The 15,603-nt window shown below is 59.8% G+C and overlaps 1 protein-coding gene across 4 annotated transcripts in view; it reads right to left on the bottom strand.

Moving 5' to 3' along the window:
• Window positions 1-14,456: 14,456 nt before the first annotated feature.
• HDAC4 (histone deacetylase 4) overlaps window positions 14,457-15,603 on the bottom strand; it is a 250,211-nt gene continuing 249,064 nt past the window's right edge. For all 4 annotated transcript variants that reach the window (XM_047085760.1, XM_047085761.1, XM_047085762.1 and 1 more), the window contains exon 26: window positions 14,457-15,210. In XM_047085760.1, coding sequence (XP_046941716.1) covers window positions 15,171-15,210 — 40 coding nt within the window. In that variant the 3' untranslated portion in view covers window positions 14,457-15,170. The remainder of the gene's footprint in view (window positions 15,211-15,603) is intronic.

Genomic DNA, 15,603 nt, shown 5'->3' with positions numbered 1-15,603 from the left:
TACCGGCACCGGCCCCGCCTTCCCCACACGGCGCTCCCCACAGAAAACACGAGTTTTGCTGTACTTCTTCTCTACCCAGCCACGTGGGGGACCTGGGGACAGGCCGTGGGACAGTCCTCCCGCCGTTCAGGGGAGAGGTCAGGCCAGTGCTGCGGCACGCAAGACAAGTTACCTTTCCGTTCTGTGTGTCTGCCTTCCCATCCCCGCCGGAATGCCAGCCCTGCACCGACATCCGTCCCGTCCACCCACAAGTAGCCGGCTTACGCTGGAGAGAGGACGGCGGAGACCAGCCCCATGCTGTGGGGCCTCAGGGCCTTCGGTCCAGCCCGACACAGAGCTCCCGGGGTCCTCGCCGCCTGGAAACGAGGGGCTTCACCCTGGGGCAGGGGGCACCGCCGGGGGTCCTCCAGCTGAGCCGGGGACAGGAGAGCTCCCCCAAGGGTGGTAAGGAGACTGTTTTCAGTTTCTCTGTGCGCCAGGGTGTCGGGGAATGACTCCAGGTGTCGGTCGGTGAGAGCTGTGCCTCGGCCGCCCCCGTCACCTCCAGGGCGGAGGCCGCGGGGCAGCTGATGTGCCTGCAGTTCTGGGCAGCACCACCAGGTGGCGCTAGGGCCGCACAGGCCTCCGCAGCAGAACCTTGCTGGGTGGGGGGCTCCCAGCAGGCCCCCACTTCCCCACTGTCCCCCACTGCAGCCTCCTCTCCCCTGGGCGCCTCTGGCGGATGAAGTCTCCCCAAACCTCAGGAAGCCTGGGGAGTTGAGCGTGTCCACACTGTCCCTTTGCTGCCCTCTTGCCCCTGGTGAGGGAGGTGAGGGTCCCACACCACCTCCGCGGAGGAGCCTGGACAACGCCACATACCGGGCCCTGGCTGCAACCTGTGCAAATCCGTCAGGGAAAGTTAACAATGTGTGAAAGTGTCTTTCACGGTTGGCCAAAGGGACTGGACATACTGAATTACAGGAAAGCTGCCTGAGATCGACGACATTAACCTCCAAGTCCCCAAGGCCTGGAAAGCAGCCTTGTTCCCCGAGCCAGCGTTTCTGGGGGGTCAGGAGGAATGGGACGTTAGCAGGCCCAGCCCAGGAGGGAGTGGAGGCAGGGTCCTGGTCCCCTCGACACAGACGTGCTGGGGTACATCCCACACTTGGTGTCCCAGCCCCTCTGCCAGGTGGCCTGGAACCTGCAGGAAAGGGGGGCTGGCAGGTGTCTCCCCGCCCCGACAGCCCCCAATGCACAGGTTTACAGCATCCTCAATGGGGCGCCTGGCAGCAGTCACACGTTCCTGTCACTGGCGTCTCTGGTGGGACAGACTGGATAGGCTGGCCACCCACGCGTCCTTAGAGACTCTGCAGCGGCCGGGTCCTGGCACTCGGCCTGGCATCTGGCCGGCTGCAGGAGAGAGGGTTTTCCCATCAAGACCCACAGCAAGGCCTGACGGGTGCCCACCGGTAGGGGCTGGGGCGCGCCCTGGCCACGAGGCCGGGGTCCCAGACTCTGGGGGCCACACCCGCCTCTGGCCTCCAGGACCTCATCTGGCTGCCCGCCCTGACTCCTCCCTGGCTTCTCCCCATCACGGCACCCAGCGCCCTCCACGGGTGGCGGGGCCGCGCTCTCTCCGAGGGTGCCAGGGGAGGACCCTCACCTCTTCCAGCTTCGGGAGTCCCTGGGGGTTCCTGGGCTGTGGCAGCCTCCCTCCAACATCAGTGTCTGTATTTCCACCTTTACACGACCCACCATCTCCCCCCCTTGCCCCCGGGTCTCTCTTCTGTCTCTCGTAAGGACACTTGTCATCGGGTGTATCGCCCACTGGTCAATCCAAGGTGATCTCATCTTGGGACCCGTGACTTAATCACACCCACAGAGACCCTTTCTCTAACCGAGGTCACACTCACGGCTAGCAGGGCTTAGGATGTGGGCATGTATTTCGGGGGCCACCACAGAGGGCTGGCCGTCAGGACGCAGTGCCCACCCCCACCCAGCTCGGTCTAGGCAGGGGCCGCATCAAGGGTCGAGGATCAAGAACACGCAGGGCTCGGCCCCAGGCCGTGAATCACCAGCCCCCACCACACCCGGTCACCCCTTCATGGCTCTGGCTGCCACCAGCAGTCTCTGGCCATCTGGGAACAAGAGCGGTCTGGAGCTCAGAACGGATCCCCGCTGCCGACCAGCCACACGACCCTGCTTAATCCCGTGTGCCTCCCAGAGGGTCTGGGGCGTGGTCTCAGGGGGAAACCGGAAGGTAGGGCTGGGCCTGAAGCCACGGTCTGGAGGAAGCAGATGGCCCATCCTCCCCCTGCCACATCCCTGTGTCTCTGCAAAGGGTTTGGGGTGGGGGAGAAGGAAAGCCCCACTTACGAGGTAGATCAGAGCACGGAGAGGGTCACCGAGAAGATGTGGAGGAAAAGCGTTCCAGGCGAGGGCACGGCATCGGGGAGGCCGGGAGGCCAGACCTGTGGTGGGTTCAAGGAGCCCCGTCAGCAACATGGAGCACGTCCTCCGAGCCCGGGGGTGGGGGTGGGGGGTCCCTCCGTGCCTGAGAGTCTGGTGGGGCTCATGTGTGTGACAGCCTGTGTTCTGGGCCGAAGCGGGCCCAGGCGGAGCTGGACGGGCCCAGCAGGTGCTCTCCTGGCAGGAACCTTGTGTTTAGGGGCCGTGGGCACTTGGGCCAGAGGCCGCGTCTTGGGAGGCCCTTGGGCCAGGCCGCTGGTGAGGAGGTGGGTGCGGCACAGCGAGAAGCTGGCGGGCGGGCGGAGGAGGGGGACGGAGGCAAGACACAGGGCCGGGGCGGGGGGGACCTCAGAGTCACCTGTGTCGGCATCCAGCACCCCTTCCCCACCTGCCCCCGCGGGCGTGAGCTCCTGGCCCTGTGGCCTGAGACGCCGTCACTCTGCTGTCTTCCGCGCGATGCACCTTCGTCACGTGTCCCCCTTCCTGGATTCCTGGACGACAGCACCGGATGTCACGGCAGTGGCAGACTGGGGTCCCCAGGAAGCAGAGCTGGGGTGCTGGCTCTGCTGGGAGGTGCCTGCGCGCTGGGGCCGGGCGTGCAGAGGGAGGGAGGTGGCAGGGCTGGGCGGAGGCGGCGCTGGGCTCACAGAGGCCTCAGTCTGTGGGGAGTCCTGCGGCTGGGATCCCTGTCCCATATCAGGGAACCTCCCGCCCCATCTCAGGGGCCCACCAGCCCCAGCCGCACATGACAGCCCTGCGGTGGGGGCTGAGGGGCTCGCTTCCAGCGGGGTGGGGGCCATTCCCTCAGTGCTGCAGGGCCCACAGCGCCCCTGTTCCCAGGGGCTGTTTTAAATTCTTTCAATTACACCGAGCCTCTTACAATGAAGTCGTAGAACGGAAAAGACTGGGGCGGGGGGGGGGCAACAACAGGGTAAGGCCGCGGTGACTCGGTACTTTGACTCGGTACTATTACCTTCGGCATCACAGGTGGGGCTCAGCCGGCCTCCGCTCCGGCCGCCTCACCTGACCCTTGGCTCCGGGCCGAGCGTCCCACTGTGCGCCAGTGTCGGGTGGGGTGGGGGCGCTGAAAGGACACCCCTGCGGGCGCTTTCCCGGACAGCTGTTCCCACTCCCCCACCCCCCGCGGAAGGAGCCCTCGGGCCCAGCTGACTTGGGGGCGCGCCTCCGCGCGTCGCCTGCACCCAGGACAGTGCCACCGGGACGCTTTCCGGGCTCGGGGGCGGGAGCTCCCCGGAATGTGCTAGAAAACACCCGCATTTCACATTTTTCTTTGGCCCGGCTGGGAGGCTGAGACCCGCGTTCTGCGGGACCGAGGTTGGGAAGGGCGGCTCGCCGATCTCCACCGACGAAAAGAAACGAGCGCACACCCGCGCACGCCTGTCGCTCTCGCTCTCGGAAAAGGACACCGACGCCCGCCGTGCATCACTGCAGGGCGACCCTTCGCCTTCGCCTTCCCCTCCGGGCACCTTCTCGGGAGGCCTGTCGCCTGGGGTGCGGGTACGTGCGCGCCCACAGGACACTCGCTCCGCCCGCAGCCACGCACGCGCACGTTCCCATCCGGGTCCGGGGCCGCGCACGTCCCCGTCGCCGCCCGCAGCCTCGTATGCGCACGGTCCCGCGGGCGCGGAGCCGGCCGTGCTGAGCCCACCCGGATGGGCGTCGCCCACTGGCCGGGCGCGTGGGCACCGGCCTCTCCCGACTGTGAACCAGCTCCGCGAGTTTCCCACTTTTCGTTAAGCGATGCTGCAGTGAGCATCTCTGGACACAGAACCTTTTGTGTAATTAGATTTATGTCCTTGGGACACATTCCCAGAAGTGAAATTACCGGGTGGAGACGCGGCCGTTTGGAAGGTTCTTAACAAAAATGTTCACGTCTGTCTCTAGCCGCGACCGTCCCGCCAACGATGGCTCTGTGACTCGCTGGTGTCCACGCACCGTCCCCGGCATCTAATGGATTGAGTCGTTTAAATATATACACCCTCCAAAGAGTGCTTCTCTCCCAGTGACTTTTTAGATGACTCACACGGGTTACTAGTTTTCTGTGTATCGAACAATTGTGTCGAACCTTCTGTGACTCGTCCGTGGCTTTTAAGAATTGAGTTTTGCCCAGGGGACAGCCTCATTCTCCTTTCTCAGACCCTGGGAATCTGCTATTCTGCCTCCCCAATGCGTACATCCAGTTTTCATTCAAGTCTTGAGCGGAGATCGCATCGGAGACGCCCCCCCTTCCCCCGTTAGCGACATATTGTGGGAAGTAGTTAAGAGTGCGGGTGTAGTTTCCGCTAAAAACTGAAAACAAGCCAGTTTCTAATCACACCCCAGGAGCTTCCTCTACACTGTGGGGACACAGAGGACCTGAGGGGCCACCTGCCCCCTGAGGCTGCGTGAGGTCAAAGGTCCTGCCCTGGTTCAAGGCCGTCTCTGCCTGACTCTCCCTTCCCAATATGGGATCCGGGAAGCTTTCGCTGGGAAGGGGCAGGGCCGGAGGGAAGTTCCCAGGGCAGGGACGGTGGCCCTGCTCTGTGTCCCTGGAGGCTCCCAAGGACCACAGGTCCCACCTGTACCTGGTCTGCATCCAGCCCACCCTGGGTGCCTGGGAGGGGCTCCACACGCTGGGCCCCAGGCGGGGGGAGATGGGAAGGGCCTCCTCCCAGCCGGGCTTGTCCAGAGGTGAACTGGACCACCAGGTGGGGGAGAGACCCTCGTCACCAGAGGCTGGAGTTGAGAGGCATCTGGTTCTGAACGGGCGCTAGGAAGGAGGGTGAGGCCAGAACACTCCATCCAGGAGGCTTGGCTTTCTGATCGGATTGTACTGAGGATGCTGGGCGGGGGCAGAAGAGAGAATCCCGACACCCATCCCTTTCGCCCTGGGTGGGCCGGGTATGCGTGCCAGGGGAGATCGGAGGCCGGGAATGCTGCCGCACACCGTCCAGGGGGCAGGAGAGTCCACCACGAGGATGACCTGGCCCTGAATGTCCCTTGTGCCGCGCGGACAAGGCCCGGTGCAGACACCTCAGTAAGTGGTGCTGGTGCGGCCCGTCCGGCTCCAAAGTCACTGTGGTCTGGGAGTCACAGTGTGGCCTGGGACACAGATGTCATTGATTAGATCGAGGGGCCCGGCATCAAAGAAGCCCTGAATTTGGATCCTCCCCCTGTCACCGGCTGTGCGAGCTTAGGCAAAGTGAGCTGAGCCTCAGTTTCTTCGGGTGTGAGCGGGTGTGAGAACACTCCCCATGGACTCGCGTGGGCTTAGACTTTGGCAGAGTTAACGCAGGGCCTCACACGTGAGCACTCGCTGGGGTGGGGCCACCGCCACCAAGGTCCCCACCGCCGCCTGGCCCCCGTGCTGGGTGTCGCCCCCAGCCACAGGCATCCAGGAGCCCGCTCTCTGTTAGGAGAAATTACGCCTTCGTTTCCTGACTCCGTCTATTTGGATCTCACACGTTTCAGTGAGGCCGTGTGGGTGGTCCCGTCTGCAGCAGGACGGGCCTGGAGGACGTACTGACCCCTCCAGTGCCACTCACCCACGGGCCAGACTGCCCACAAAGCCACGTTCCGCCGTGTGCTCGGAACGCAATCAAGCAGTCTCGGCGTCTCCCTCGGGAACACGTCTGGCTTGGCGGACCTAAGTCGTTGGGTACGTTCCTCCCGGGCTGTTTGCACGCAGCGAGCTCGCCAGATCAGTGACGGCCCCGGCGGTCAGCGTCGCGTGGACGGCGGGCACGCCCGGGGGGCACGCGGACCTTGGGTGGCCAGCACACCGACATGCCTCCCTACGTCACACTCAGCAGAAGCATGTTCCCCTGACGTGTCTATTTGTGTGGTTTCAAGCCAACGTCCAGGGCACGATCAGAGCAAACCTTAATGCTGTGGAACCTTCTCTCCTTCCTACTAAGCTCGGCTTGGACGAAAACTGTCTTCTGGTTCGGGACAGAGTCAGAATGGATTCAAAGGAAATTGGATGGTCATTGGTCTGTGGATTCTAAGTTCCTCCGCATCAGCCGCCGTGGCCTCTCGGGGCCGGCTGGTGCGGGGTTGGTGCCGGCTGGCGGCTTGTGTCTCTGATTCCCTTTCAGTGGCCTGGTCAACAGCACCTGCCCCTGAGTCTGTGAGAGTCAACGCCGCTCATCATTTAGACGCTTTTTCCTTCCTCTCAACATCCTCCAGACCCCGCTGTGACATCTCTTTGAAACGTCTTTTTGTGTTTCTGTAACGATTCGCCTAACATACTCCATGGGTATCGGGGCTCCGAGTGAGCAGACCTCGTGTTTCAGGACTGTCCTGATCCTGCACCATTTTCGTTTTGACGTCCCCGGGCCCCGGTGCCACGATGTCCCTTCTGTGCCTGGCTTGTGTGGCAGAGAGGCTGTTTCTCTCAGTAACTATTCTCCCCGTGTCCTGTCAAAACAGAGCATCGGAACCCGCTGGGCACGCGTTCACTGGCTGTGCAGACTACACGTCCCAGCTTCCCCCGCAGCCACGTGTGGCCACGCTATGGCTGGAGGTTTAGGCACAAAACGTGTGTGCAGAGTGAGTCCGGTAAATGTCAGAGAGGAGGCCTTCTGGGTTCTGGGGCAGGCCCTGGCAGGCCGGGTGAGGCCCTGGGAGGTCCTGGGAGGCCCGATGAGGCCCTAGGAGGCCCCAAGAGGGGTGAGGGATAATCCCAGCCAGCAGGGACAGGACTTCTAGGACACTTTAGTGCAGTCAGCCTGGCCCTCCTTGGTCTTTAAGGATGTATATTTGTCAAGGTGTATATGTTGGGGGGGATAGAATATATTTCCGTTTAACACCTTTTGAACCTGTTTGTACCTTCTGGGTATCTAGACACATGTGAGTCTCCATCCGAACAGTGGCCACAGGCCGTGCAAATGTCCGCGGAGGGCTGGGTCGATGCCTACTGCCCGGCCGTGCGGGCCTTTTAGTGTTGTCACCAGGAAGCACTTTGTGGTGTGTGCAACGGCCGATTGCCAGCAGTCGGTTAATCTCCAAGGGGCCTTCGCTTTGAACTTCGACGCTACGGCAGCCCAAAGTCCCAACTGTTCACCAGGGATTCCAGCTGACTTCAAAGGCTGACTGAACTCAGGTCGGTATCAAGAATGTGTTGGGGAAACGTAACACCCCCAAACTGCACCCAGGGGTCAGCAGAACAAATGGGTCCTCACAGCTTTCAATAATCAGATTTAAAAGCCCTTGGGGTGCCTGGGTGGCTCAGTCGGTTGGGCGTCCGACTTCAGCTCAGGTCGTGATCTCACGTTTTGTGAGTTTGAGCCCCACATCGGGCTCTGTGCTGACAGCTCAGAGCCTGGAGCCTGCTTTGGATTCTGTGTCTCCCTCTCTCTCTCTCGGCCCCTCCCCTGCTCATGCTCTGCCTCTCTCGCCTTTAAAAATAAATAAACACTCAAAAATTTTTTTAAAAGACAGGGCGCCTGGGTGGCTCAGTCAGTTAAGTGTCCGACTTTGGCTCAGGTCGTGATCTCATGGTTCGTGGGTTCCAGCCCCGCGTCGGGCTCTGTGCTGACAGCTCGGAGCCTGGAACCTGCTTCCGATTCTGTGCCTCCCTCTCTCTCTGCTCCTGCCCCACTCACACTCTGCCTCTCTGTCTCTCAAAAATAAAAACAAATATTAAATTTTTTAAAAAAGACCTGAGTATTTAAATTATAACACAATTTAGTTGTAAATCCAAGCTTACGTTTTCAAATGCTCGACTATCAAAGGACTTTTAAGCAGTGGGAGAAACTGAGGAAGTTGCACCCGCTTTAGGTTCTGTGCGTAAATCCCAACACCTGTACGGATCAAAATGCCACGCTCCTATCCAGTGTTAAAACTGGAACTTTCACTGCTTCCAAGTAAAAGGTGTTCCTTTTACATTTCAACCAACAAAATAGTTTAATCTGCCAAAGGGTTTAAATAGGAATGTTAAATGCATTTTAAAATTAAAAATCAAGTCCTACTTACGTAAACTATTTAATTCTACCACCCTTGAATTCTTGGTTGAAAGATTTAGTATTGGACGCTGAACGGAAAGTCTTTTAATTTGTAACTTCGGCCTTTGAGTGTTTACTTTTTCTGAAAGGTGTTGGGGCTAGAAGCTTGGTAATAATTGCTTACCTACTGCCTATGTAAACACCCTGAAATGTCTCGTTTGTGGAGAAGCAATGGTGAAAAGCATCACTGTCCTTGAAATAGTGGGTCCTGTGGTCACGCTTGCGTCCAAGGGGCCTTTCCCGGGGCTGGAGCCACAGACTGAGGGCACGGTGGGGTCCGCGAGCGGCCGGTTTCTTCCACAAGTACATTGCAAGGGAAATTAAGAAGGAGATGAGCCCACAGGTCAGAGACGTAAGGGACACACCTGTCAAATGCCATGTGAGACCCTTGTGTGAATCCTGATGAAGACAAACCGAGTGTAAAAAGCGAACAAACGAGAAAACCAGTGACACACCTGGGGAAATCTGTGTTGGCTGGAGCTTGGCTGTTAAGGAACCGCCAGTTTTTAGAGCATGATACGGTATTGTGTCACGTTTAAGGAAAAACTCTTCGTCTCTAAGCGATGTCCACGGAAACGTGTGCAGATGGATGACAGGCCATCTGGGCTTTGCTTGTGAGGAGGGGCTCAGACCACACGCACCTGGACCGGGGTTGGGGGGGGGGATGTTGTTCGCAGCCGCCGAAACAGGCGGAGGGGCACGGTTGGCATCTCGGACTGTTTCCATTAACGAGAGAGAGGAAAGAATCCCCAGGGGAGAAGATACTTGAAATTTAGAAACGACCAGGGATTAGCACCAAAATATATTTTAAAACTCTACTTCTCATCTCTGATAACCAACAGGTAAACGGGCCAAGAGGCCTGAGCCCCAGCAACATTCATTCCACCCTGTTTGTTGAGCTACTAGTAGGTTTTAATCTCTGGGGAGATAGGAGTGACCGTAGCAGGTGCAAAGCTTATACTCTAGTGGAGGGGGGGACAGACAGGCCAACAGAAGCAGGACCACGTCGGTGAGCCTGCCCAGCATCCAGCCTTGGGAGGGTCAGCCTGGCTCCCGTGCTGGGACGCTAAGGGGAAGGGGGCACAAGGGACCGGCGTGGAGAAGGGGGCTGGGTCGGGAGGTAGTTGAGTGAATTACAGGCACATTCTGAAGGCAAAGCTGTCGGGATTTGAGAGAAACCAAACGAAGCCAGAGGCGGGTGTGGTGTGGGCAGCCTGCATGGCCCTTGCCTCCAGGCTGGCTTCGAGTGACGAGTGACGAGTGACGGAGGCGGGGAAGTGACAGCACCTCACCTGGGACATCGGGTTAGAGAAGGCCTGTGGCGGCCTTTGGGTGCGCTCTCAGGGTCTCCCTGCCTCACCTGTGTCTCCTGCGCTGGGGCTGGCGGCTGCGACCCGCGGGGTGGTGGGTGCAGCGGGCGAAGGGCAAAGGGGGCCTGCCCACCGCCGGGGGGTGTGCTTGGAGGCGGGTCCCCCACGTGAGCCCTACCGACACTGTGGCTGCACCTGCAGAAGGGACCTCAGGCCACAGGCCTCCCATGGAGCTGGGCCCAGGTTCCTGCCCCCAGACACGGGCTGGTGACAGTCAGGGAGACCCCGCAGTGTTTAGGAAGGAGGCTGACAACCCACGGGGAGGGGAACGGCCCCAGCTGTCCTCAGGGGGCCCAAGTGGCCGGCCTCCACCCCCCCCCCCATCCCGACTCATGAGTCACTGAGCACGGGGGCCCGGAGGTGGGGTGGTCACTCGGGGGAGGCAACATGCTGCTGGGGGACGAGGGGGGGGCGGCGGCTGTGGTTGGGTCTGCAGACTCGCCCCCTCTGGGGAGGCGCCTGCCGGCTGGGGGGAGGCGGCCAGATAGCTCAGGGAATGGTAGGAGGGCATCTGAAGCGAAGATCTGCCCACGGGAGCGGCCCGAACGGGCAAAGGGCGACAGGTCCGAGCGTCTGGGTCCCAGGGGCCGCCCGCGGGGGCTGCGGCGATTCCCGTCCCACGATGGGAGAGCCCCGGGCAGGGGCGGGCGGGCCAGAGAGGACGCGAGCACACGGCAGAAACCAGAGATGCTGTTTTATTTACACCACGAGAGCAACAAGCTGTCTGATGAGGTACAAACACTGGACTCCGGGTGAAGTGGAGTCGGCAGTCAGAGGAGGGGACACGGCCGTCGGGGAAAACCCGCCCACACGGAACAGAACGAGAATGAGAAAACCGGGAACAGAATCTCCAACTGCACGGAGCAAAAAGAAAGAAAGGACCACTGGCAGGTCCAGACGATCGGAGGGAACGGATTACGTCACAGAAGAAAACGGGAGGCTGCCGCGGCGAGGACCCGGCCCGGAGCGCGCCGACGGGCCACACGCGGGCCGCGGCGGCGCCGCAGCTCTGTGCAAGCTCTTGGGTAAACGGGGTCAGCCCCCCTTGTATACATTATAATACGGGTCATTCTCACCAACTGGGAAAGAGCGCCTCCCCTGCGGGGCACACACACCGAAAACCCGAACAAACAAAAGCGTCCGCCTGCTCGTTCCTCCGGGCGCAGACTTGTCGTCACGTCGGACGAGGCGAGCCGGGCCGGGGACGAGCTCCGCGTCGTGGCGAGGAAGGAAGGGTCTCCTCTCCACGCAAAGGAGGGTCTGAACCCGCGGCGCTCACACAGGTCACGACTCTCGGCTTAAAGTGACATCTTGGCCACGCGTGGTCTACAAGTAACTAGAAAGTCACCACAGCTGTGCAGAAAGGGGCTCTCCGGGGCTGTGCACCGTCACCGTCGGCGGCCACCGGGCCGGCCGGAGGGCAGCGCGCGCGCCTGGCCCTGTGCAAGATCCAGAAACAAAACAAAGCGAGGCAAACGCCTCCAAGTCAACGGAAGAGACACGGGCAGTTCACCTCGAATTCTGTGCAGTTTCCCTAAAACAACCGTTTCCACATAAATACAATAAACTCTGTTATTGGCGTGTCACAAGTGCTAGATAAACTTTGTTTCTTAATATGACAAATGTTTAAGTAGTCCTTTTTTCTTTTTCTCACAATAAAAAGTACAATTTCTTAAGAATAGGTTCAGTAAGACGCAAACGTTCCCCCCCCCTCCCCACCGACTCTCCTTCAAGGTTTTGTTTTACAGAAAAACTCCCATCTGTCGAATCTGCAAATGTCGTGAGAGGGGAACAAAAAGGCATTTTTCCTCTTCCCCAAAGCTGCCGAGTCTGGCGTGCAAAATCTGTGTACGATTGAGACATGCCGGCCACACGGTCCATGCAACCTCCAGGTGTAGGAACTTAAAAAAATAGATTCATATATGTTTATATATATATTTATATATGTATCAATGCCCATAAAACACGTGGGCCCGAAAGTCTACAAAAAGAATGGAATGAGCACGTGGCTGTGACCAGCGAAGGAGGAATGTTCTGATCGAAAATTAAAACCGACAAACTCTGCCGCCCTGGCTTCCGTGCGGAGCAGCACCCGGCGGTCCTTCCTCTGGAAACAGGCGTTCGAAAGTAAGTGGAGGAAAACCGAAAACACTCTGACAAAGCGGCCCTCCGGAGCCGGGCGGCCGCCTGCTGGTGGGGCTCGGGCACGCCGGGGCGCGGCGGGAGCCGAAAGGGCGGGCGCCACGCGTCCCCGGCAGCATCGTGGGGAGTCCCGCGGGGGGACCTAAAGTGCTCGCTCGCTGACCCCCGGCCGGTGCCCCCGAGGCCTTTGCAAAGGAAGAAAAAGGCTAAATCAGGCGCAAGGACCGGAGAGGGGAGACGGGAGGCGCCCCCCACCCCCCTCGGCGCGGGGTCCTGCAGACCCTGGCGGCCGGCGGCGGGGAAGGGCCGAGTGTGTCTTCAAAGAAAAGAAAAGGCTACACGGTAATGCTTTAAGCACATCTGTGGGGCTGGGGCGCGCGGACGCGGCAGCCGCGCCCCCCAGGCCTCTCTGCCGAGGGGTCTCCCCGCAGGAGACGGGGAGCAAGCCCCCCTCGGACGGCTCCCTGACCCAGTCACTGTGAAAAGCGTGAGATGACCTCTTCCCCTCCGAGAGCCGGGGCCGGCAGGCGGCCGGGGTGGCGGGGCCCGCGGGCCGCGCGGAGCAGGGCCCCGGTTGGCCACGGGCCGCTCCGCACCGGCCCGGATGGCCCAGCTGGCTCACCGCGCACCGGCTCCTCCCGCCAAGGTGGGCTGGGCCCCGCAGCAAGGAGGGGCCGGCGGGAGGGGGCGCAGTCACGCCTGCCCCAAGACCGTTCTGTCCTACTCTCAGGCCGCCGTCCTGGACCTGACCACCAACGTCCCCGTGACCGAGCCAACCTAAGAATCTGGATTCGCTGGGTCAGGAGTCCGCCCGCATCAGTGTCTCAGAAGCTACCCTGTGAATGCGACCAGACTCCGAAGCGTGGCTTGGGGCTCCCTCCTGACGGGAGCGCCGTGCCCGAACTCTCCCCGCGGCTCTGAACTCACTACATGCTTTGGAATGAAACTGGTGTCTTCAAGTGCTGAAAAATAAGTTACCAGTAAAAAGTGACGGTCAGTTACTGTCCGAGACAAAAAGAGCAAAGACTGGCTGCCCTGGTCAGGAATCTGTGCTGTCCCTGCAGGCTCGCCAGGCCGCGGGGGGGCCCCTGGGCTCCCGCAGCCACAGGCTCCAAAATCCGGGGCCTGCTGCTTTCGGCCGGCCCCCGGCCGTGTGGCCGCGGCGGAAAAACCCAGAACAGGTGTGGGCCTCACTGCGGCCCCATGCATTTTGCTGACATGCTTTAAAAGGTCTTTGGAAAACTGAATTTAAAATCCTATCCTGACAACGCGGCCAGGCAAGTTGAAACAGGAGTTTCATGAGTGCTGACGGCCCGAGGCGTCTGGCAAGTGACCCTGCGATCCTCCCCGCGCGGCTGCCGAGGGGAAAACACAGCACCCCCTGTAACACTACCGGTGTGGAGGGAAGAAAAGCCCCTCGCTAATGGGCGCAGCCGTGGGGGGCGGGGCTGGGGCAGCCAGTCACCGCCAGGAGCCTGCACGCCAACCCCCCCACCTCGAGCTCACTTTCTGAAAACAAACCGAGGGCAGTTCCGTGCACCACAGCAAACTGCTCGCTGTACGAAAATAAACAACAATGAAAATAATAATAAAAAAAAAAAAAAACCTTTAAAAGTTAAAAAAAAAATGTACAAGCAGGAATTCAGAAAGAAAAAAGGTTTAGACATTATTACCATTCAGGAAACTGCTAAATGGTGAGAACAAAATGTAAAATTCACAAAACAATGCTTATTCAGGATGTCCTTGTGGAAAATTCATACAAAAATCAACAGCAAATGTCTATCCTTTGCTATAAAAACTCATTAGGTAAATATGTGCGAGGAGGCTCGGACCAGGAGGGTCCCGTCCGGAAAGAGCGGGAAGGACAGCTCACACCCGAAGGCAGCCGTCCAGTGGCGGACTCGTTGGCGATCTGGAAGCTATCCAATCTGGAATTCAAAAATACGTTGAGTTTCAAACTAGATCCCTTTCCGTAAGCACCTTGATGTCTAGTCCACACGTCATTCATTCGCCAGGGACCTTTACGACCTGCATTTATTATATATATATACTTTTTCTATAAATGCATTATAAATATTTTATCAAGATTTCATAAGAATCAAGTTTCTTAGCTTGGAATACATTGGAATATATATTATACATATATATATTTATTTATACCTAAAACTTAAGCAATACTTCATGCTACTTGCTTTTAATGAAAAGCATTCCGATCGTAACACTGGAAGTGAGCCTAGGACATGCTTCACGACCAAATGGAGATGCTCAATTGTTAAATGACGTACGAGAAAAGAACACTTTGGATTCATTTAAAATTTGTCGGACTTCAAAACCCCCAACAGTATTTGCCACTTTGCTGGAACTACCTGCACGTCTCTTAAACAGCACTAAAGCAAAACAGGGGCCACGGGACGGCAGCCCCCACCCCCCAGCGGCGCCCCCCCCCCCCCGGCCAGCACGCGGCGGCCTCGGGGCGCGTGGGCCACCCCCCCTCCCCCGCCAGGCCCGAAACTGTCCCACCGATTCCTGCTGTTTATTTTTTCTTAAGGCATTGTTCCTCAGACTTCAGAAAACCCAGCCACAAAAATCCATCAGAGCAATAAAAAAAAGGCACAAACTCGCATCTTCCGATGGCTTTGGGAGAGCAAAGCCGGGTCCCACAGGCTCACGTTCCTGCGCGTGTCCACTCCGCCCCCCCGCCCGGCCGCAGACCCCGCCGCTGCGGGCCACGGAGGCGGCCGGGGCCTAGAGAACGTTCTCGTTAAAGAAAAAAAGAAGCTACGGGATGAGTTGAGTGGTTTACACGGAGACTGTGGAATTGTGGGTGATAATCAACTGTAAGCACCAGTTTTAATCGAGTCCGTTTTGTGTTATCAGATCTTTGATTTCCGTTTTCCTTCCCTCGTGGCGTCGAAGTGGGCGGCTGTGCCGCGAGCCGCACGGGCCTCCCTCCTCCGCGGCTTCCCTCCGGGAGCCGAGAGCCTGGCCGCGTGTGTGTCCGTGTGTCTGCGCGGCCGGCGTCTGTCCCGGTTCCGCGCAATGCTGCCCGCCCGGGGGGGGCCCGGGGGCCGGGCAGGGAGGGCTCCCCGCTGCCGCTCAAGCCCTGGCCAGAGATCGCGGGCAGGCCGCAGAGAAACAGGAGCTGTTCTTGGCGGAGCTTCAAGACAGGGACAAACAGACAAGAGAACCGCAGCTCCGGGGGAGGCTACAGGGGCAGCTCCTCTTCCATGGGCTCCTCGTCCGGTCTGCGGCGGCACCCCGGGGGGAGCAGGGGTGCGGCGGGCACGGCAGAGGGAGAGAGAAGCGGGGAGGGTCGGGGGGGTGCCCACCTGCTTCGGGGCGTCTCCCGCACCCGCGCCCTCCTGCTGCCCGCTCCGGGCTCCCTGTGCCCCTGCCCCCCAAGGGCGGTCGTGGCGGGCCCCCCGCTCCCGAGTGAAGGGTCTCCAAGTACTTCTCCGGGTCTCTGGCGCCGTTAAGAGCTGGAAGTGCGCGTGGGGACCCCCGCCCTCCACCCCTCCGGGGCAGGCCCGGTGCATAAGGCAGGGCCTGCGGGAGAAACCGCGCGCCTCAGACACAAGGGCCAGGTCTGGGGCGGTGTGCAGAAGGGGGCACAGTTCCCGGAAGGGCCCGCCGGGCCA

Source organism: Lynx rufus, unplaced genomic scaffold, assembly GCF_022079265.1.
Source record: "Lynx rufus isolate CCGP_SWC_20201006 ecotype Redwood Valley unplaced genomic scaffold, mLynRuf1.p SCAF_2, whole genome shotgun sequence".
Taxonomy (NCBI): domain Eukaryota; kingdom Metazoa; phylum Chordata; class Mammalia; order Carnivora; family Felidae; genus Lynx; species Lynx rufus.
Note: the sequence above shows the minus strand (reverse complement) of the source record. Positions and strands in the feature narration are given on the sequence as shown.